This window comes from Phycomyces blakesleeanus, assembly GCF_001638985.1.
Source record: "Phycomyces blakesleeanus NRRL 1555(-) unplaced genomic scaffold PHYBLscaffold_1, whole genome shotgun sequence".
NCBI classification, from domain to species: Eukaryota; Fungi; Mucoromycota; class Mucoromycetes; order Mucorales; family Phycomycetaceae; genus Phycomyces; species Phycomyces blakesleeanus.
The window spans coordinates 2492657-2516392 of record NW_017265134.1 but is presented as its reverse complement, the minus strand read 5'-3'; the positions used below and the strand labels follow the sequence as shown (position 1 = coordinate 2516392).

Genomic DNA, 23736 nt, shown 5'->3' with positions numbered 1-23736 from the left:
TCTGAATACCCAGTTATCTGGTTGGCTGGTTGATTTGGTGAACGGATGCCGTTCGTTTACGGAGCATATGCGCCGAATGCCCAAGCTGAGCTTTTAGGTAAAATGCTCAGCGCAATAGGGATATGAATTTTTTTTTTTTTTTAAAAAAAAACACCTGTGGCTGGAAAATCTTTCTGATGCTTCTATACTGATAACGGGTTCAATTTAGATATGAATTTTAGAAACTTAAAAGCTATCCCCTTACACATTAAAATAATAATAATACAGAGACGAATTGACTAACTATGACAAGAAGCTTTTATCTAAGCTATCAAATGTTCTCTGTTGTTTGTGGCTTTAATTACTACCGTTGGACAATAATAAATTATAATACTAATCAAAATACAATGTCAAAAGTCGCACGTGGAGTTTGGTTGCTGGCTTTAATATCATTCAATAAAAGCAAACAGAGGTCTTCTTCGTTCATTTTATTGTGTCACAGCTGTACTTTTTTTTTCCAATTGGTATTATCACTTTATTCTATATTAGTATATTATAATCACTACTAATATATTACATTAAACGTTCACCTAGTTGCTGCCGACCGATTTTCATTTCGATGTATAGACAGGTCTACAATAAACTATCTTGCATTACTATAAACAATAAAGAACCAAATTTATAGCTAAGCGATAAAAACCGGTCGACCACAACTAGGTGAACGTAAAATCCTAATAAAGGCTTAGGCTATTTTCCTTTATACAACTATATCACATTGTCAATTCACATATTGTCGGGTCTTAATTTTTCTGCCATATCGATGGGTACGCTGAAGGTGATTTCACAAGGTTCTTTAACTGGTCCACCCAAACTTGGGAGTGGAGGGCGACCGCCACTGGTAACCAAGCCAATTCTGTGTGCCAGGCCTATAATTATGACCGAATTGCTTGCTCTGGAATCAAAGATTGCAGGGACGACGGTACCCTTTATAGCAATTGGGGTACGAAAGGGGCGGCTGATGGAGACATTTCTAAAGTAGTAAGACTGATTGTAGGTAATGTCATAACTGTCGTATGCTCCCTCGTCGGACCAGATTGTGGCTTGATTGCCAAGGTACTTGGTGGAATCCGAGGTTTCGGTTGTTGTAGGGTGCTCGTAATCGCTGTATTCTGGGTTTTTGTTTCTGCCCGTAACCATCTGAACTATTAGAGTGGCGGGGGTCTTTTTATAACGGGCAAGGTGACAGAAAACTGCTCTTTGAGATTCTTGGCTGTAGCTCTATCCAGGGCAATCTAGTCTCTCAAGGGTTAGTCTGGATCCACATTTTTTTTAAACTTTCACCAAACATTCTTTTATTGGAGATGTATTGGCAGCCTTCTTTGTGGTAGACGAGGTTTACAGATTCTCTTGGAGTTGGGTAGTCTTGGCTGGGATATATTCACTGTTACAGGGTATTCCTGTGGTATTATGTGGTTAAAAGGAATTTTGGAAGGTTTAATATCAAGGGCAGGAAAATCGAAGCAAAGGCGAGATAATGGTTTAGATTCGGTAGAATGAGCAGACAGTTTTCATTTCTTTCGATTTGGGCTAAGAGCATCTGACAGACTATTTGTTAAACGAGATCTTTTTTTTAGCATTGTATATTTTGGCCGTATTCAGGTAGTGAAAAGAACTTTGGCTACAAGAGGAGAATTTTAGAAATTAGTATTCCCATCCACTGATATCCATTGGCTTTTCTCAACAGTTTTTGTTAAGGAAATTTTGGACAATCCGGTCTCTTGTGGTCTAGTTAACCACATTTAAAGTACTTGATGACTCATATAGTAGAAATAGTCGGGATGCAGGATTTACTAGATGTATTTTTAATGCTTGAATTTCCTTAACGAAAGCTTACATGGTATCTTTCAAGACAGATGACCGTGATTCAGAGCCATTTATGGATGGGTGTTCAGGCGAGTGATTTTTGTCCCAATACTTATGATTAACGTGACACCTTTTTAGCCAACGAGACAACGCTATCCCACTTGACTGTATCCTTTTTAAGCGCTTTAAAAAGGTATATTTCTCGGTCCTGGGCAAGCTTAATCAAGAAGAGCTCGGGTAATTCCTCTATTTGTAGCACCATTTTATCTACTGATTTCTCCACCCCTTGTCGTATGGAGTTGAGCTTGGACCATCGTATGTCGGCTGTGTAACGCGTTAAAAACTGTAGGTTAGATTCCTTACGAAATTCTTTCTGAAGTATTGGGGATTTTTGTATGGCTAGTATCTCAAAACTGAGAAAATTAGATACCGTGGAAGTATTGTTTCTTTTACAAATGAGCTTGGCTATTTATATGGATATTCAGTTCCCTAATTTAAGCTCTCCGTTGGTTAATGGTTGGTTGTCACTCAAGCAGTATAAAGTATACAAGTGCTTAGTGTGTTACATTCCTGAGATATGATCCCGTTAGGTTCATTAGAAACCGTAGTATCCGCTTGCCTATAATCTTGTCCTTTCTTTTCCATTTTCTTTTCAACTTTCTTATACATTGCTTTACTTATCTATTGCTAAGCACAATTGTCTTGCCAATATCATCACAGACATGGTACTCGTCTCACGTCAACAAGCTATCTGTATGTTTTACCAGCAGTCATTTTCTTTGCATTATTTCAGGATATTTATTGAAAATCTGGCAGAAGCGCTTAAGCTAAAAAAAACAATCACTTGGGTATAAAGCAAAAGACAAAATGAAGAAATACAACTTAAAAAAGAGGAGGAGAAATGTAAAAAAAAAGTCATGGACACACCAAATAACCACAACTGGAAAGTCCTCAATGAAAAGTTTGTCTTTATTTACCACTACTCTGATCATAAACGAAAACGTGTTAAAAACGAACCTCCAGTGAGAATTCCGTATTTCTTGTTCACTTATACTGACCACTAAAGTGTGATTGTTGCGGATAGAAAGGGAAAGGAGAAGAATACACTGAGTAGACCGGCTGATTATCCTTTTGAAGTTCAATGTTGGGAAACGAGCAGTAATAATAAAATTATGTACCCGATTTTTTTAGTGGCATTCAATGAAAAAGTAAAGTTGGACTTCGAATGAAGCAGTACACATTCAATATGAAAGAAGAGCCACGGAGTTGGAGAGTAAGCGACTCATTCGGTTCAGCGTATACCATTAGCCATACAACAAGCGAAAAGGCAGAGGATTACTGAACGAAATCGAGAGTATATACACTGAAATGTGCTACAAAGACGATCCTATAAAAATTATAATATTACCATCAGCTCCAAGCAATTAAGAAATTTATATTTACAAAAAATTGAGTATAAACGAAAGTCTTAGCATATCATGGAAGCGTACAAATGAATTAGACGATATGAATGCCCACGACTTAAGTAAATGGCACGGAGGAAAGAAATTGAAGCTAATTGACGCTAAAATCAAAATAAAGCAAAATGAATTCGACCACAGAATTTCAACTCGATTTCTGTATATATTAAAAGATCAATATATCGGTAATATACATAATATACTCAATTACTTGTCGTTTCCGTAATTCATCTATTATTTAGCCTACATTATTAAAGAATTTATTGAAACACTACTGAGATATTCAGGATTGATTTTAGGGCGAGTATCTCAATAATTAGAAAAGTAAATACTGTGAGAGTGTTGTTTATTAAAGAGAATACAATAACATTGTACACATGTGTAGCGTGCAATATTCCCGGAGTTTGTTAACTTGCCAGGTTTATTAGCAAGAAAGAGCTAGTTTTTGGTTGTGGAGTCTGCGATCTACTCAATTTTGGTGTGTATACCACAACTACCTCGATGCCAAGGAGGAATTAGAAACCTAAAATGAAATCGACACGAGATAATTGGATACATAAGAAAGTAATCTAGTGAAAAAGACGATATCACACGTATTAGCCTGTTAAATCGAATGAGTGTAAATCTCAAAGAAGTATTCCTTGTAACGAAAGTGCTTGCAAATGTTTCCTGTGAAGTAAATCAACCTTTACTGGCTAGAGACTCAAAGCTGAATACTGATATGCTGTCAAAAACTATTGAGCAAAAAATAGATTTGAAACAAATGTTTTTAAAATTTAATAGATTGTGGGCTATCCAGTGAAAATTTAAAATTACGCTAATTTTATTTAGAGAGGCATTTAAATATCCAATGTTGTCTGCTAAGTTTTTACTAAATATCAAGCTTATTTTTTTTCTTTCTCTCTCTCTCATGATAAAAGATAAGATAGCCACGAGTCTCTTTTGACTATATACAATCTATAGAGTGCCTTAAAAAAGCTACTATTATTGAAGTAATGCTTGTAAGACTCTTAAGATATAGCTCCCTTATATTTGTCAATGTATTGATACTTTTATCAACCAAAATAAAAGATCCGCAACTGTTGCCGGCTATATTTTATTGACTGGGCTGCGATTCTTACTATTTCTGTCAGTACCAAAATCTTCACTAGATAACGCACAATTTAATATAAAGTTGTACCATGATCCAAAGCAATATGCTTTGATCATAAGAAAATAGGTCATATTAAAAATAGATAGAGATTGGCCCTTCTTTGTCCCTGTCCGGTCAGTCCTATGGACTCATCTCATAAGTCTTCTACAGAAAAATCATAATCGTTTCATTCTGAAGTTAAAAGGTTATATTCATTCGATTGGCCATAAACTAAATTAGGATTTTCTTGTTTTGTTTTACTTTTCTTTACTACAAAGAAATCAATTCATTCTTTATAATAATTGACAATATCGACTCCCGGAAATAGCTGTGTCAAGTGGTTTTTTTTGCTTTACTTATTTATTGTAGTCCAGTACCATGTTAACAGTGATTTGATCCAAAGAGTGTATAAAATATTATCAAGCTGGACCCCCCAATTTATTTTGACTCATTTTCTCCGCCTTTGAAAATCAATCCAAATATGGGGAACAAAAGAATTTTTGCATGTTTTCTCTAGAAGAGAACAAAAAATGAGAGAAGAGTAACCTTCAAAATATCTGTTAAAAAAGGCAATGGTTTTGAGGACCTTTTCTTTATAGTTACTATTAGAGAATGCACCCGTTGATTATCCTGAATCCCCCTTTCTTCTTCTTCAAGCCACTCGTAAATGGATCGCACTGCCGATCTATAGCACGTGACCGAATTTCGGCCCTGCAATGACGCACAGAACTAGTCACAAACCAAGAAACTAAACCAGCAGTTTTCACCGCAGGTACCATTTTCTAGTAGTTTCCTCTTCTCTGTTTCCATGAATACCCATGCCAATGGCACCACCAATACGCCTCCCCGTGCAGCGTTCAACATACCCTCGGTCCATAATGATAACAAATCAATGTACCCCCCGTATTTTGATGTATGACCAAATATTGCCGCATATACACCCAATTATTAACTTTACCTGTCATTCCTAAAGGTCATTATTGCTGGCGGTATAGGCGGCTCGGCAGCAGATTTTCTCATGCACAGGTAAATTTCAAGAAACGCAGATCAGAATCTATAAAAAAGCGATCATCTCACTTTAAACTACCCCACAGTGTAGATACCGTAAAAACGCGATTACAAGGTCAACCTCATCACCGAGCTTTCAAGTATCACAACATGGTTCAGGCCTATCGGTTGATCCTAAAAGAAGAGGGTGCTCTTAGAGGACTTTATGCGGGCGTGACTCCTGCAATGCTTGGATCCAGTATGTAGAATTTGATATACCCGAGATAATCATCTAATATATATATATATTATCTTAGTTCCTGGAACCAGTCTGTATTTTGGTATATATGAAGTCACCAAACGTACCTTGACGGCAAATAGTGTACCCGAGGTTGTTGCCCATTTGGCAGCTGGCTCGCTGGGCGATCTTGCTGCCTCCGTGGTGTATGTTCCGTCAGAAGTTTTGAAGACCCGTATGCAACTCCAAGGCCGATATAATAACCCACACTTTATAAGTGGATATAATTACAGAAGTACATGGCATGCGGCAAAAGTGGTAAGGTTTTATTTTCAACGGTTTTGGTGGGTAAAAACGCATTGGGTTTAATAAGAGCTGTATGTAGATTGTCAAATATGATGGAATTGGAGCATTATTTCATGGATTCAAAGCTACCATTCTCCGGGATGTTCCATATTCCGCTCTCCAATTCGCCTGTTACGGTAAGATATAAAGCAAGATATGTTTATTTAAATTATGTGTATATTATTTCTCAACCAGAAAAATTCGCGTCATTTAGAACGGTTCAAGAAAATAGCCCAGCACAATTGTGTAGAGCCTGGGCAACAACTTCCTCTTGGAATCGATATGTTGACTGGATCAATGGCAGGTGGAATCGCAGGTGCTATTACAACGCCCCTTGATGTCATGAAAACACTTCTTCAGACTCAGCAAGGAAGCAAAAAGGGAGTCAAGGCAGCAAATTCACCCGAATTATTGAATCCGGTCCCTCAGACGACAAAACAACCTATAGTCCAACCAAAGCATTATAGTGGTATTGTAGAAGGACTTGTGTGGAATTACAAAAACCAAGGTCTTGGAGGGTTGTTCCGTGGTATAGGTCCAAGAGTATTCTGGACAAGTTTACAGAGTGCTATCATGTTTGTAATTTATGAGCAAGTCCTCCATCTCGAACAATCTCTGAGAGAAAAAGGAGAATGGCCACCAAATGCAGCAGCAACAAATTTATTTAAGAGCTAAAAATCTAAAAAAAAAAAGCCATATTGACTCGGTTGGCTTACACGAAAGAAACGATAATCAAAGGCGTTCGGGGTAAGAAAGCATAATTATTCAAACCATATCCACAACATTGCAAGACATCTTTAGATGCCTGTATGTATATATGCCTGTATGTATGTGTATATCAGAAACATAGCTTATGAAATTTACTAACAATCATTATTGTTATCTTTATTTAATATTGTACTGTATTGTATTGTTTTACGGTGTAGTAGTCAGAACGTGCGTCGAAACTGTCTATTTTGTTCAAAAAATTCAACACTTCCCCATTCATCCATGTATATTAAAAAGAAACCCACTTTCGAGTAAAAAAAACCAAAAACCAAAAAAAAAAAAAAACCAAAGACCTCCACCATCAACCACCATCATAATCATTATCACCACCCTTTCCCTTGTCATTCAATTTTTTTTTGTTAAATAAGAAACTAGACAAAACATAGAAAAAAAAACCAACAACATCAATAGTAATATATTTTACTCTATTTTATTCTATTCTACTCTTTTCTCTTTCTGGGTCCCTACTGTCTTCAAAAAGTTTTTTATGATCCTTCTACCAGCGTGCAAATTCAATAGTCGGATACGCTCATTGGGTAAGTGTGCTTGATCAGAGGCCTGTTTCGTTTTGGATTTTGGTTTTGTTTGCAATAAAGGAAGAATAAGGAAGAGAAGAAACAGAGTACAAGATATGAGTATTATTTTTCTTTTCTCTTCTTTATCTTGAGTATTCTTTTGTTTTGTACCTGACCCTTTGAAAGAAGAAGAAGAAGAAGAAGAAAGGTTTAATTAGTACATATAACCAAGTAATACCAATTTCTTCGACGCTTATTCTGTCAGAATATTTACCATAGGGAAATGAATTGCAGGTGCATTACAAAACCTTTCTAACAACCTGACGGCTGGAATAGAGCCGCCTTCTCTAATATACAATGGCTTGATCTGCCATTCTTTTTCAATAGCATCCTCTGCTGCTTTGAAATACTTGTTTTCTGGATTGCCAAGCCAGTAATCTGCAGCACTTTCTATTTGAACCTAGATAGGGCATGAAATCAAGATGAGTTGGAGTGTATTATATTAGCATTAACAGAAAGAGAGATAAAGATTGGTCTATCTTACTGATATCATATTTTCTGTCTTGCTGTCCTGAAATACTTTTTTTGTATAGCTTTGAAAGCTGTTGCATATGTCTGATATCTTTTGATCAGGAACAACACGCATACTAATCACTGCTTTTGCGTTACGTGGAATGATTGTTGGATTATTAATTGACACATCAATCTTGTGTACACTCAAGGTTGGATATCGCCAACGCACCATGAGTTGCTGCTTTAACCCATTCTCGTTACTATATTCACTTGTCTCACTCCCGCTGTCGGAAAAAGAAGAAGGTGTAATACAAGAATGCTGGGACCTAGAAGAAGATGTCAGGGGTTTATCTGTAGACCTATGAAGGCACCACAAAAAAATCATTCAAAAATGTTAACTTATATGTATAGATATACATTTATGTATGTATAATTCACCTTTGTAACCATTTCACAATTGGATCATAAAGAGTGTCTTCAGCAGGAGTTATAGGGCGAATGTCATTATAAAAGCCTGGTACACAAAAAGACGTTAACATACTTTGTGCTAAGGCTGGTAAAGTACTAATAACAGTGTGCTGTGCGCTGATTTCAAAATAATAAATAAATTACCTGGTACAAGTACTCTTTTATTTGTGTCGATGAGTTTTCCCAAGACATGAATCAAATCCACTAAAGGCTCTGACATGGCCCCTCCTTCGACACCAGAATGAAGGTCTGAAAGTCCATTATACACCTTATCAGACACAATGAGATATATTAAGACCGAGTATAGGTATGTATTTACGTGTATGTACTTACTGTTATAGATGCGTGTACGACACCTCTTAGTCCATAAGTTAAGCAAGGTACATCCTCACCCAGCCAATAAGAGTTGCTTATACATAGTAGCAAATGTATAGTTATATTAATAAACACGAGAAACGTGAGATGATGTTACCGAGTACAAGTCAACGTGTACTCACCTGAGAAGTATTACATCCACGCCTTCAAATAATGGCTACAATACAAATATTCTGTCAGAAAAAGCTCACTTGTATTCTCCAGATCAGACCTGCCTTTTGCTCATCAAGCGCCTCTTGAAACCCTATGCTTCCATTTTCTTCTTCTCCTTCAATAAGAAACAACACATCGACATCCAGGTCACCTTGTTTTAGTAGCTCATGGACAGCAAAGATACATGCTAATATCGGTCCCTTGAATAATTTCATAGATCATCATCATCCAAGAATTGTTATTATTATTATTATTATTATTATTATTCACTTCTGCTTGTGAGGTATATGAAACTTTGATAGATTTGTTTTTGGTTTTGAGATAATAATAATAAAAATAATAAAAAGAAAGAATTACCTTGTTATCGCTGGTACCTCTTCCATACAAATACCCATTTCTTCCAGATAGCTTAAAAGGGTCACTCTCCCACAAACCCTTTGCATTCTCAGCTGGGATAACATCATAGTGTCCATAAATTAAAACTGTCTTTGGCTTCTCGAATGTCTTAAAAGATGGGTCTTTGGCATCCTTTCCAGATTGTATTTGATTGGCAAAAAACTTTCCATACACAAGAGGATTCCGCCCACTAGCGCCGGGAATCATCCGGCTTTGTGCTCCAAGGCTTTGAAATACATTCTTTAGAAACCGCGCACCCTTTCGGCATTCTTCTGAGTATTTAGGCATCCCACTAACTGTTCGCATCGAGACCCATCTATCCAGTACTGACAGCATCATATCTAGACCAGATATGAAAAAAAAAAGACTTAGCACTGATTACACTAATATATATATATCTTAATTAAAATAGAGTAAAAAATATTTGTTCATACCACCCGAGTTCACATCATTCAAGTCGCTGCTTTTTCGCGCATTATCGACAGGGGAGGTCAGATGCTGAGTGTTCCAAAACTATTACCATGCTCAATATTATTATTCTTCTTGTTTTTTTTATTGTAATACAGAATTCACGGCTTTAAACGCCAATATGGACTACTTGATAAAGACTTACTTTGATCGTGTGATTCGTACCCCCTGTAACAATATAATCTTGGGAGTGTGTCAAGGACAGCAAGACACCGTTATCTTGCTTGATTGACTCTTCCAATTCGAACCCTTCACTCCATAACTAGTTTATTGATTTTTCCGTTTGTTTCATTAATTTGAGTCCAATATATATCACTATGTCTCGATTGGCAATTACATTGATTTTTCCATCTGCCGAGGCACTAACAAAACCTGTTCCTTTGATTGTCACTGATAGCACGTCGTCCTGTGAACACATGATACCATATTTAACAACTAACGACTGTATTTCTTAGGCTATTCATACACGTATTTTATATGTATATTTACCGAATGTCCTTTGATGGAACGAATCATTTGATACTATAAATAAGCCCAATAAGTCAATTTGAGCTATATGTGAGACATAAAGTATAATATTAAATATAGCAAGATTTACCGTTTCAAGATCCCATATCTACTAGCAAGACAAGAAAAAAAAACATATACTTGAAGCATTAAAATCATGCATTCTTATACTCATCCAAAATCAAACTTTCCTGTATATCTCCACCTTGAACACCACAAAATAAATAACCATTTTCAGATTGAACTATAGTCAGGACTCCCATGTCAGAGTCACCCTTGAAGACATGTAGGAGGTGAAGGGTCTTGTTACTGATTAACCAAATCTACTTTATGGATCAACTTAATACATGCTTAGAATATACCAATCTCTCGACAAACCTTGACATCGCCATCACCAGACCCTTTTATATATATTTATTCATTTATACGTTTATTCGTTTATTCATTCATTCATTCATTCATTTGTGTGTGTGTGTGTTTTTTTTTGGAAATTTTATTATGATTATTATTTAGTATTTAATGCGCTTATTAATCAAATCAAATTAAATCAAATTAAATCAAAGTAGATCAAAGTAGATCAAATCAAATTATATTATATTATATTATATTATAGTATAAATTAAATTAAAAATTGTATGATAAATGTGCTTACCACTGACAAGAACTTCGCCATTCACATTTGGAATATCGTTGGAGTAAATAAGGCAGTATACATAGCCGTCATGTGCATTTGTTAGTACATTTTTCTCTCTGACAACACACTGTTTCACATCTTTGTATTCCAAATTTTCTATATTTGATCCCAATCCATTAGCAAAGAACCGAGATTTCTGGCACTTGTTTCTCAAGACAGTAGATTTGTGAGATGTAGTATCCATAGCCGTTTCATTCTTTAGATCATCAAGATCATACCACTAGAGCGCACAAGTGAATAAGAGAAAAATAATAATTAATATGCTTAAAAGAATAAAGTTCGAAATTGGTACCTGAATACTTGTATTTTGACAACCTAGAAACAGCATTTGTGCTTGTTTTGCATATACAACAGAGAATACGTCTCCAACATCGTGGCATGACCGTATTAAGAACAGGCATTTGAGCGTTTCTGTATCCCAGACCTAAATATCAAGAGATTGATATATACATATATTTATATGAATACTATCCATATAGGTGTAGGTGTAAATATGTATCTGTTATCTACCCTGACAGTTCCATCTCCTGAAAAATAAAATAAAATAAAATAAAATAAAATAAAATAAAATAAATGCATTAAATATTAAATACTCGATGATGAATTTACACATACACACATACACACACACATATATATATATATACATGTAGTGAGATTTCATTTTAAATTTCTTTCTTTTTACCAGAGCAACTAAATAGCCATTGCCGATCTAAAGATAATGCCAGACCAAGAATACTTCCACAATGCCCTTTGAGAGTCGTGATAAGAGAAAAGGTCTGCAGGTCCCAGACCTATTTATTAAAGTATTTGTGTGTGTGCGTGTGTGTAATACACTTAATGAAGTGTACGACAATTGGCTCTTCCTTAGCTTACATGAATTGTTGATCCCTGACTACCACTAAATAGATATCGATCGTTTGCTACCAGAGAAAGAACCGAGTGGCCATCGTCTTGGGATATCGTGTGTGTACAATGCGTTTTAAAATTCGATTCATCTTGATGACTCCAATGTCGATTAGCTGGATTGTGAATGTATATACATGTACATATATCAAGAAATAGCAAATATATAAAACGACATTAGCTCTAGTACGATTGGTGTACACTTTTGTACCTAATATAATAGGGCTACTGGCAGAAGACTCTGTATAAGTAGAACCTCTGGAATTATTGGGGTTTGTCTGAATGTTCAAATGGTAACTCATGAGAATAAGTAATGAGACCAAGGAAGAGGGCCTGACATTCCCTTTTTCTTTCTTTTTTTAACTTCTTATATTCTTACTGCATAAGAATCATAATCGGCATCAACTCCGAAGCTGCTATTTGACTTGTCACGTCATTCTCTTTTCAGCTCACACAATTCACTATTATTTTTCTTTTTTTAATGGTAATAAAAATAAAATAAAAAATTAAAAGCTTAAAATATACTAAAGAGAAGAAAGCAAAGAGAGGGGAAAATAGTAAAGTCTGTGTGTCTGCGTGTATATTTTACTGGGTGTAAAATCAATACCAAAAAAAAAGACCTGCTTTTGAAGTTGCATTGAAATAATAATAAGGGGTTTCAACAGCCCTTTAAGCTTTTAACCTTAGGCCTTGAGTCTTAAAGCAGTAACCAATAATACGTAAGAGTTACAGTGTTTTTGAGTACCCCTAAATGTTTCTTTCAGTTCTATTAGGCATTGTGATAAAATAGTATAAGTTTAAAAAGAATATTTAAAAAGGCAAAAATATTTGCATCAACTCTATTGAATTTCCAGAAAAAATAATAATCAAATTTAAGCAAAGATGTATTAAAAGCTTAAAATTCTCAAAGTTTTTCTTTCAAGAGTTTTAATCTTTTTTTTAATGGTTACTAGACGGTATTTAAACTTTTGTATGGGTAACAACAGTTCAAGAGATTGTAAACTTGACATGTTCATTAGCAAGTAAGAACTAGTGTTTGGTTGTGAAGTCTGATCTTCAATCAATTGTGGTGGGTATATCACAGGCTACATTGGCAAAAAAAAAAGCATACTCAAAATATTTATTAAATATTAATTTATTAACACTGATAATCATAAATAAAAACAAAGTATTAAATACAATATCATTTTTCTTTACTTGTATTAAATTATTAACTAGCTCTTTAAATTATATATAAAACAAAAAAAATTAAATAGTTATTTTTTTTATTTATTTAAAAAAAAAAAAAAAGACACTTACACATCAAAGTGCAATATTATATGTGAAATCCCATTATTTAATTTTCACTTGCCGACCTTTTTTTGCTACTTTACTTGTAGCACATAAAAAATAGACAGTTTAGTACAATTTTTTCTAAAGTACGATTCTATATCCGAAGTGGTAAAATTTCGCTTTTTTTATTATACGAACTTAGGAGAAACAAAATATTGAAACACCGTCGCATTTTTTTTTGTGTAGGAAAACTGCTAGCCTCACAAAAATGCCACGCTCCTAGGTGTTTTTAAATTACTAAAAACAGCTTAGACAGTTTGAGTTCCAAAAATGCCCTGCAGTCTGCCAGAAATACTTGACATTTGAAATTCAAATTAATTATTTTATTTTTTTATTTTATTTTATTTTTGCTTTTTTACGAGTTTTCAATTAGTCTTTGATTTTTTATTATTACTTTACAACAAGTAATTGACCCTCTTATTCCAATCATAATTTTATTTAAATATTATTCTGCAATGCAATTGAGGTGTTTGTGATTGATTTTGGGTTAGTATCTCAATATTAGAAAAAATAGATACTGTGAGAGTGTTATTTATTAAAGAAAGTTAAAATAATATTCGAAATGTTTGGAACTGGCTTTAGTATAGTATCTCAACATTAGAAAGAGTATATACTGTGAGAGTGCTATTTATTAAAGAGGTAGAATAATATGTTTATATATATCAATCGATAAAGACTTTCTTTTTCTTACTATTCAATTTGCCTCTCTTAATATTTGTACCTCCGCTGTGTCACGTCTGGCGCACAAAATCTACCTACACACACACATAAATCCACCCACGCACAGATAAATCTACCCAGGTACGCAAATCTACCCAGGCACACATAAATTCACTCGGACACACACACATCTGTTTTGTGATGAATTTATAAACCTATATAAAGAATAAATCAATAAATAATTAGCATACTTTTTGGAAGTAGAATTCTCCACCTCCCCTCAAGCCTTATATAACTCTTCGCTATGAAAAGTCTAGCTACTATATATCACAATTAATGTGTAAAAATGAGTTGAGCAGTTTATTGAATGAATAGTAGACTTTAAGCGATGTGGTTGTAAAACAATAAGATTTGCAGAGTTTTTGAAGGCAAAGTCTAAATCACGCGCTTATACTCCAACTTTTAAAAGATATAGATACATTGATTTCAGCCAATTATATTTTAAAATGTAAACTCAAGGCCTAAGTTTAAAAACTTAGGGGCTTCTCAAGCACCCGCCAAGGTCCTAAATGTTGGCGGTGATTTCCATATACGGATTGGCGAGAGTTTCTTAAATTAGTAACCTTCGCCAAAAGTTTGGCGACAGCAAAAGTCGAATCCAAAGTTTTGGCGAATCGCCAACAAAATTGGCTAAATTAAAAAATCTTTGCTAATACTTATTTGGATTTCAACGCCAACTTTTAGGTCTTTGGCGAGTGCTTGAGAAGGCCCTTAAATGATTGTTGAAACCCCCTAATGTACGCATTGATCCTTGACTTTGACTTTGAATTTGACTTTTACTCCCGCTAAGCATAAAAACGTCACAGCACTGTCACAGCTACTTTGTTTCATGCGGTATTTTTAGACTTACAGACACACAAAGCAAGAGGTCCGAGCCAAAGGAATGTCCGGATCGGAATTGAAGAATTACATTTCATTGTGCATCTCTGTCCCTCTGTGCCTTGGCCACACGACAAGATCGCCTTTCTTTCTTTCTTTTTTATTTTATTTGAAGTTATCGCGACAGTCACACCAGTACATTGACGTCTCTTTTTTCTTTTCTCTCTCCTCTGTTTTTTTTTGGTCTTTATTTTCTTTATTAAATTAATTAATAAATTAATTTGTTTCGTCTTCTTTTGATCGCTTTACCTTGTCTATTTGACCTACTTCTTTTAAACAACATTATCGTCGATTTCTAGGTTATAAGCATGTTAAACCATTTGTATGTCCAATATTGGCAATAGATTGAAAGCCAGTGCGAATATCTTGTCAAATCGCGTCCAGTCCCTTCAAAACGTGTCTTTTTGGTGAGGTCCGCGGTTGGTACTCCGATGGACATCTATTGTGTAAGACTTTATTACTTTTGAAATCTTATTATCGATTGATGCTGTTGTTTTGTGTTGGTCTATAAGGTTATTTAGATCTTTCTCTTTATAGCTATTGTCGACCCAAACTATTGACAGGTCTCAAAATAATGTGAACATTGTACAGCTAGCTATTGGCATTTGCTAATAAATTGATCTAAAAAGTTAGTTCAGTAGAAGAAGTATATTTTTTGATTTAAGAATACAATTGATGTAAAGCAGATTAGAGGTATTTTTTTTTATTTTATATATATTTTTTTTTATTTATATATTTATATATATATACACACATACGTATATACTTACCAAGATGATGAACACATTATATCCTTATATAATGCTTGTTATAAAACTTCCGCTCTCAATTGTGCAGCTCACTCTTTTTTTTATATATATATTTTATTTTTATTTTTTGCCTTTTTTTTTTTAAATAATAAAAAAAAATTCTTTTGTTTCTTCCCTTCCCATCCCTTCTTCTTGATTAGCACGCAATGAAGTTTGGCTCTCAGTTAAAAGAAACAATCTACCCCGAGTGGCAGGCAGCCTATCTCGACTATGACGGTCTCAAAAAGAAGCTCAGAAAGGCTGAAAAAGACAGACCATTCACAGAAAAAGACGAAACTGAATTCGTAGAGATGCTCGACAGTAATCTCGAAAAGGTAATCCTAGTGTACAGCTCAAACAATACTACAACAACAACAACAAAGAAGAAGGAATCTACATTCTAGTTCATAAATGACAAGACGTCTCTTTTTCTTTTTTTTCTTTTTCTTGGTGAAACACTTTTACACCTGCTAATTTTCCTTTTGATTTATTGTATTATCTTAATATATATATATATATAATATAATATACTAAATAAATCTGCCATTATTAGGTCTATGCTTTCCACAAGGAAAAGATGGAAGAAATCAGAAGAAACACAGATGAGGCTGTAGAAACTGCCGCATCACAGATCCCTAGTCACGACTCTGTTGAAGAAATGGGTCGCATCCAAGGTCATATCAATGAAATTGCTGATGATATCAACCGTCTCTCGCGCTTCTCTCGTCTTAATTACACCGGTTTCCTCAAAATTGTCAAGAAGCATGATCGCCACACAAACTATGTCCTCAGACCCATGTTTATGGTCCGACTGAACCAATGCCCTTTCTGGAACGAAGATAATGACGCTCTTCTCATCAAATTATCAGAGCTATTCAGCAAGATCAGAGATGGTGGTAGAACAATGTCCTTCCAGCCTGCAAGTGAACTCAGAGACGCTATGGAAGTCAGAGTAGATGGACGCAGGACGGTCGTAAAGCGTTTCTTTGTCCAGAGCGAAAATGTGCTCGAACTCAAAACTTACATTCTTCGACACCTGCCTGTCTTGGTCTACCGAGACGCTAGTAAGCAGCAGGCCAACATTGATCCCCCAATCTCCTCACTTTACTTTGATGATGCCGACTTTGATTCTTACAACTCCCGCGTCGAGACGGCGCTTGGATCTCAAATCATTCGCCTCAGATGGTACGGAAGTGCAAAAGGAAATAGCTCAATTGCATTCGAGCGAAGAACTTTGGCAGAAGAAAACCGGGGTGAGCTCAAGGATCGGTTTGTAATCAAGGATAAGTACATTGCTGGCTTCCTCAAGGGTGAGCAGATATTTATCGAAAAGACAGCCAAGAAGATGCGCAAGATGGCAGGAAAGTCAGAAGAAGAAGTCCAGAAATTCGAACAACTTGTTCATCAGGTTCAGGATACAGTAATGTCTCAGCAAATGCAACCAGGTAAGTTTATTATGCACATCAACACACACACGGGCATTCAGATGCACATGCGCATATCTTTATACACAATCCCACTAACTAATTACTATTTTTGTTATTATATATATATATATAGTTTTGCGTACCTTTTATAAGAGAACTGCTTTCCAGATCCCCGGTGACAACAGTGTTCGTATGGCTCTAGACACAGACCTGTGCTTCATTCGCGAAGACTCTAATATGTTCCCCAATGACAATGTTGTCCGTCGCGGAGAGAATGACTGGAGACGTCCTGATGTCGATACCAATTTCCCCTTCCAGAAACTAAAGGATGGTGAAATTAGCAGAGCACCATTTGCAACCTTTGAAATTAAGCTTGACTTGGGTAATAATGAGAAGGAGCCTGATTGGGTTACCGAACTTCAGGACATTGGCATCCTAGAAGAAGCTTTCGAGTTTAGCAAATTTGTCCATGGTATTGCCGTCATTTTTGACAGCCGTGTCTCTCTTTTACCTTACTGGTTGGCCCAGATTGATGACGATGATACCAAGCAACTTCCAGTATTGCCTTCTCAATCCCCATCGGTAGTTAAGGGATCTCACTCTCATAAGGGTAAAGGAAGAGCCTTGCTGGATCAAAGTCCCGAAGAAGTACGAGTACACATGGAATATCCTGAGCCCAGTGAGCGTACTTCTCTGCTTCGTAATAACCAGCCCTCAAGCTCGTACTCCAGTGCTCCCATCTCACCCCCTAAGGACCAGCCCGAGAGTGTGCTGGAAAAGATTCGCAACTGGCCAGAACACATCGGCCAGAGCTTCCACCATATGCTCAGCCAAGACAAACCCAAGCAGACCAGAGAGCCGGTCGTTCTCCCTCCTGGTGTCAGAGTTCCCAAAAAAGTCATTACTCCTCTTCGTGTGGAGCCAAAGGTGTTCTTTGCCAATGAGAGAACGTATTTCTCTTGGATGTCATTCGGAACACTTCTTTCCACATTCTCAATTGCTCTCTTCAATGCAGGCGACACTGTTGGCAAAGTCAGTGGCATTGTCTACACCCTCGTATCACTTTCAACATTGATTTACGGAATGGGACTCTACTACCGACGCAGAGAACTCATTCGAGCAAGAGCAGCTGGGCCTTATGATGATGTTATGGGCCCTACTGTGATTTGCTTTGCCCTTTTATTTGCCGTCGGATTAAATGCATACCTTAAATTTACCGTTAAAGGCCCCTCTTTGTTTTACCTTTAAGACCAAAACATACTCATTTACCCACCTATTATTCTTATATTAAGCTCTCTACACTCTTTTTTTCTCTTCTTTATTTCTTATTAATCATATATAGGTATGTGTTTGCTACCAAAAATTTCCAGTAAAAATATTATTTACATACATTTGTGTGTCTGTGTCTGTGTGTGCCTGTGTGCATTTCATTTATTTTATTAAATTGTATGGAAAGGGAGGTGAAATATAACTTTGAATGATTCTGTAATATATTGCACAGCATAAAGGGCTCTTGCTGGTCAATCGATGCAAGTGTCTTCTTTTTTTTTATCTTGATTTACAGTATATATATATATATAATAAGTATAGTAGGCATAGTAGGTATAGTAGGTATATTTATAATCTAAAGAATAATAATAATAATGACAGAAAAAAAAATATAAATAAAATATGTATTCAACATAGTTATGTATATATCACCTTATACTGTGTGATGCAATGTAGTAAATTTACAATGGAATGATAAAGCTCTAGTAAAAAGAAACAGAGATGATGTGCTTTTTAAGCAAAGTCCAGTTTGATCAGGGCCAGCAAGATATTCTGGAGTACGTGCACCATGACTAGAACAAAGCCAATGATCATTTCCGGATATTGTGTAAACTCTCGGATGGCCTGCTGGGTAACCGAGTGTTTGAAATAACGTTTGAATGTCCACCGGGTGATATACGCACTCGTCAGCTCACTTGTCCAGATAACCAGGGCAGCTATAAAAGTTGTTCGATGAGTGTATGGACTGTCTTCTGAGACCTGTTCGTCAAAATGGAAATAAGGGTAGGCGGCCCGGTTGGGTCCAAAGTGTAAGATGTTGACCCAACAAAGGAACCCAAGCATGGTTGTGTTTTCTGCCAGGTTACGAAGATAAAAAGAACGCCCGATCTTATCTCGGTATTCCTCATAAGTCAATGTTGTTCCAAACATACGAACACACAAACTATGGGTGTGGCGGGTTATGACAAGGGGATAGTAAATGCAAACCCAGAGAAAAGAACCTAGCTGGACGAGAGCAAACTGGTCAACCGATCGAAGTCTGGCAAATAGATTACGATAAAATATAAAATAAATCATAAAGAAGTAGAGCTTGAAAACGGTTGCGAGAGGATAAGATCGGACCCGTCGGTGTATAATGTAGTCTGTGATGGCGTCCATGACATATATTGCTCCCACCCAGCTGTAGACATATACTACGGCATCTAGAGATGTGTGCGGAAGAGTAGAGAGGAATACGTATGCATATATTTCACCGCTCACCAGGGCAAACAAGGCAATAAAAAGCGCTACACAGAACCATAGAAACCGTCGGTAGGATGCGGGGATGTGAATGTGCGTGTGTTCCGACGGACTGATAAAGATGGATATTGTTTTGGGGTCGCCGAAAGCAGGATAAAGCTTTCGTTGGCTTCTTTTCATGTTATGTAAGTGAATATTGATCAATGCGCCCAGAACAGGCAACCACATATTCAAAAAGGTGAGGAAGACCCAGCTGAGCGTGTACTTGTCTAGGTTTGTAAAGTAATATCCTACTACTGCGACAGCTTGGGTAGTTAGCCAAAAGAGCATAAATGTGACTTTAGCCCCTAACGGTTTAGGCCACCACTAAAAGATAAAGGTAAAGATAAAGAAGATAAATGCACATGTCAAGGATATTTTCGTTGTTGTTTTTTTTGTTGTTTTTTTTTATATTGTACAATTGGTTCTCTGGCTTACATTGACAGCATAAATGCTAAACATTTTTGTAATCAAAAATAACGCAATTGCATTGTAGACGCCATAGTACCAAAACAAAAAGAACCAAAAATTGATGAGAGTTGGCTGATTATTAGGCTTTTCTGCTAATGGCAGAATTGATATCGCGGGTGAAAGACTGTACGGATCGTAGTCGCATGGCAGTGTTGCACAATCATCAAACGGTATAGGTATTGAGCACCAGATGAGTACCTTACAATCGACATTAAAAGTTAATATAACCATAGGATTTAAATACACATATTTCAAACAAATTTATTGCCTACAATTAATACTGGTAATATGTTTAAGATAAAACCGCGCTTCCAAAACGATTCTGTCCAGCGGGTAACTCGATCTGTAGAGGGTATAATTATCTGACTTAAAAGAGGTGTCTGTTCGTCTGGTATTGTGGCAGAGTGCACTATGTTATTGATAGAAGGAGATCTCCACAGCTCATCACAGCTATACTGTATGTATATACGTTATGTATGTAAGTTTAATAAAAATAACAATACTAGTTAGATACCAAAAAAAACAGCATTTTTCTGCATGTCTTGACGTATGTAAAAAAAAAAAGGGGGGATAATATTTAAGGCACAGGATATTCCGAGCCGTAGCTTACGTTCCAAGAATCCTCGCTGTTGCCTTGTTGAAATTGGTGGTACATTGCAACCCACAGAGGTTGGACTGATTAGAATGGTGAATGGCAACAATGGGTCAATGACGCCAAAGATGAAATTGAGTAGAAGAAGAAGCAAAGTTGAACTGGAACACGAAAGAGATTTCTGAGTTTGTCTAGTTTAGGATGACCCGAGTATTGTTCTCGGTTAAAATGAAAAAAAATAATATATATAGAAAAAATTGGTATATGTAAACTTCTGGGACCTGGAGACTCTACTGCGGTTTCAATTTTTAATTAATATAATATTACTATTCTTCTTCTACTTCTTCTACTTCTACTTCTACTTCTTCTTTATTTCATCAGTTGAAGAATGAGGTCAATATAATTACCATTATTTATTTATTTTTAAAAAAAAATGTTGCTTAGAATAAATAGATTTTTTAAAGCTAGATGACAGTCTATACTTATTCTATAATTCTTTGATTCCTATTTATGTTAATAGGGCTATTGACCAACAAACTAGCCCTCTTGACCTAAAAAGAAAGACTACTCACAAAACCCACTCTTTATTTCAATTCTATTTGTATTTTTATATTGTTTTCACACACGCATATATATATACAGTCAAATTGAGTAGATTGTGCTTGTTTAAAAAGAAAAAAAGGCACATATATAAATATATATAATGATTCATTAAACAAGGCACTTTATTCTTTTTGAAGGAAAAACTAATCGACTGATTTGTAGGCCACACCGTATGATGGAGTGTCCTAAAATCACAAAATAAATCAAACAGTGCCACAAGCCCCACTTTAAGAGACTGAACTCAAACAAACAGTATGACAATGACACAATGGCACGATTATGGTATTTGAGTCTTTTTTATTTTATTTCTACAGAAACGGTTGATTTTTAAATTTCACGAGTAAATGTGTACCAACCAATCGTTTCAGTATGACAGCCTAACTTATCTTGATTAAATGTCCTGTGCAAAATAATAGTTTGCATGTAATTAAGAGAAAATGGTAATGATACTAATATCTAACTGGCAATGTCAGTATTCAATTTTATCTTGATTAGTAACCAAGTTCTCTATCTCTCTTCTTTAACTAAGTCTCACATAGAATCATAAGCGTTATGAAGAATATTATTCCAATGTTGAGCAAATACTTTTTATTAATATCATTTCTTTATGAGAAAAAAATTGGACTGTAAATAGCTTAAAATAAGAATCTACGATCAAAGAAAAGGTACAAAAACAAACATACTTTAATGCAGTTTTCTGCACACTAATTCCAGGAAAATCATCTCATCAGATATCAAAGTAAAGGCTTCAAGAGCTTAATTGCTTTTTAGTTTCAGTTCTCCAATAAATATATTACTCTAATTTTGTATACAGACCAGAACTTTTGTCACCATATTTTCCTGTTTTTTTCTTTAATGAATGAGAATGCATCTTATACACAGTACCTCAAAAACTTTGGAATGGGTGTATGAAGTCATTTCTAATGGACCCATTTGCTTTGCATGTAAAGTTGTTCCAATACAAGGTGAATGCTGAGGTGTCTATAATTCATCTTATTACTGTCAAAAAAAAATCTACATTTTACCATTGATTTTTATATTTAGAGCTATAATAAACGTATATTACCAGCTAAATTATTTCCAGAATAACTCTAGGCTTTTAACCTGAGAAAGTAACATCTTAAATATAACTAAAGGTCATGGCCATATATAAGCATCAATAGAACCGAGTTAAGGTACACAATAAAGAACTCACATATTCGATATTATGCCTTGCGCTGTTAAAATTCCTCAAACCAACGCTTTTACACACACACACACACACACACTTCAATTATCTACTGAGGTAAAGTGTAGAAGATGTCAAAATCTGCATTTTTTTTTTGTAGAAAATTTGGGAGTACATATATTAGATTTGCATCATCAAGTACCCAAGTCTAGAAAAAAATAGAGGTGAGAAGGGTTAACAGTGATATTGAACATATTGAGAGCATCCACAAAAGTAGCATTTCCGACAGCATGGATATCAGCAATCTTACAAGGACGACGTTTCTATCTAGCCGGATTGATTGCTTGTGAATACCTGCTCTAGGCCCGGTGTCTTTCTCTAATCCTTCAGGGCAAAATGGTATGTCCTGAAAAAAAATTATCCTATATCAAAAGCCAGTTATACATAAAATTATAAGCTATTGCCATTACAGATTTTTGGACACAATCTTGTTGGATATTTTATTAATTATTGGCCTTCTTACCCGTATTATGTCTTTCTCTTGCTTTCACTTATTGCACCGATGCTACTAGAAAGCGGCCCAATGTTTGTCATTGAAAGAACCAGCTGGTAAATAATCCCTACCCACCCTTTTTATATTTTTATTTTTACAAAGCACAAAAGTAAATCTTGATATGAGTACTATGTACAGTTAAGGACTAGAGATAATTATCCCATACCGGCAAGAAAGTCCCAGCTTGTGGTCCGGAAGAATAAAGATGTCGTCTACAACCAGGAAACGTCGTCCCCCTAAAATTAGCATTCTAGAAAATACAGTCAAGACAGCTAGTGAGAGGATAAGAATAAAATTTCATCGATCGTCTTTTGGGATGCCAATATCACTGTTGACTTGGAGAGGAAGCAGTCGGTCGGCCGCTTTCCAAAGACCTAAAAAAAAACAGCTTTTCTTTCTCGAGGCATTGAGATGATTACAGGCAAACGTCTAAATACTACTTTTTATCTGAAAACGGATTTTTTTCTGTCTACATTTTATTTTTTCGTTTGTTTAAAAAGATTCCTGATGTGTCTCAATATCAAGTAGAAAGACTGTATTAGAAGCCTAAGTACACTGCCTCTATTTTTTTTAAAGAGAATAAAATAAAAAGTAAAAAGTGACTCACCTACGCTGGTTATTACTTATTCTGAATAGAATATCCTTACACAGATAATTGCACATGAAAGCTTATACGTATTATGTATATTTATGACAACAATTATCAAACAATAAAATATGCTGGGCTCAATGGGCATATTGATTCGGGACGCCCAACCGTTTATTCCTGGTATGGGAGCCGCACAAAACTATGATAGTAACACATATGAAAAATAAATAAATAAAAAAGCATTGTAAAGCTAGATACGCAGTTCTATTTTGACTTTTCGCCCCCCCGGGGATCCTCAGA

At 35.6% G+C, this 23736-nt stretch overlaps 6 protein-coding genes across 6 annotated transcripts; 3 read left to right on the top strand and 3 right to left on the bottom strand.

The window, feature by feature from the left end:
* Positions 1-762: 762 nt before the first annotated feature.
* PHYBLDRAFT_138575 (hypothetical protein) lies at positions 763-2487 on the bottom strand (the record flags this gene model as incomplete). The annotated part of the gene is made up of 3 exons (XM_018430025.1): positions 763-1257; positions 1973-2307; positions 2409-2487. 3 exons carry the CDS (start codon positions 2485-2487, stop codon positions 763-765), a joined length of 909 nt encoding a protein of 302 aa, XP_018299070.1.
* A 272-nt stretch (positions 2488-2759) lies between these two features.
* On the top strand, positions 2760-4104 carry PHYBLDRAFT_161661 (hypothetical protein; the record flags this gene model as incomplete). Its single annotated transcript, XM_018434444.1, has 4 exons — positions 2760-2864; positions 3034-3050; positions 3309-3487; positions 3884-4104. 4 exons carry the CDS (start codon positions 2760-2762, stop codon positions 4102-4104), a joined length of 522 nt encoding a protein of 173 aa, XP_018299069.1.
* A 1138-nt stretch (positions 4105-5242) lies between these two features.
* PHYBLDRAFT_154012 (hypothetical protein) lies at positions 5243-6679 on the top strand (the record flags this gene model as incomplete). Its single annotated transcript, XM_018433291.1, has 6 exons — positions 5243-5347; positions 5408-5460; positions 5529-5680; positions 5739-5977; positions 6045-6141; positions 6219-6679. The coding sequence occupies 6 exons, from the start codon at positions 5243-5245 to the stop codon at positions 6677-6679; spliced, it is 1107 nt and encodes a 368-aa protein (XP_018299068.1).
* A 528-nt stretch (positions 6680-7207) lies between these two features.
* On the bottom strand, positions 7208-10433 carry PHYBLDRAFT_178836 (hypothetical protein; the record flags this gene model as incomplete). The annotated part of the gene is made up of 15 exons (XM_018438049.1): positions 7208-7330; positions 7562-7747; positions 7832-8159; positions 8239-8314; positions 8413-8536; positions 8602-8677; positions 8766-8800; positions 8835-8996; positions 9154-9533; positions 9627-9705; positions 9806-9922; positions 9998-10066; positions 10150-10182; positions 10259-10276; positions 10359-10433. 15 exons carry the CDS (start codon positions 10428-10430, stop codon positions 7208-7210), a joined length of 1878 nt encoding a protein of 625 aa, XP_018299067.1.
* A 5220-nt stretch (positions 10434-15653) lies between these two features.
* On the top strand, positions 15654-18306 carry PHYBLDRAFT_74576 (hypothetical protein; the record flags this gene model as incomplete). Its single annotated transcript, XM_018443025.1, has 5 exons — positions 15654-15821; positions 16040-16931; positions 17047-17523; positions 17560-17635; positions 17798-18306. The coding sequence occupies 5 exons, from the start codon at positions 15654-15656 to the stop codon at positions 18159-18161; spliced, it is 1977 nt and encodes a 658-aa protein (XP_018299066.1). The 3' UTR covers positions 18162-18306.
* A 389-nt stretch (positions 18307-18695) lies between these two features.
* PHYBLDRAFT_161656 (hypothetical protein) lies at positions 18696-20586 on the bottom strand (the record flags this gene model as incomplete). Its single annotated transcript, XM_018434443.1, has 4 exons — positions 18696-19787; positions 19899-20129; positions 20204-20386; positions 20542-20586. The coding sequence occupies 4 exons, from the start codon at positions 20584-20586 to the stop codon at positions 18696-18698; spliced, it is 1551 nt and encodes a 516-aa protein (XP_018299065.1).
* Positions 20587-23736: the final 3150 nt, after the last annotated feature.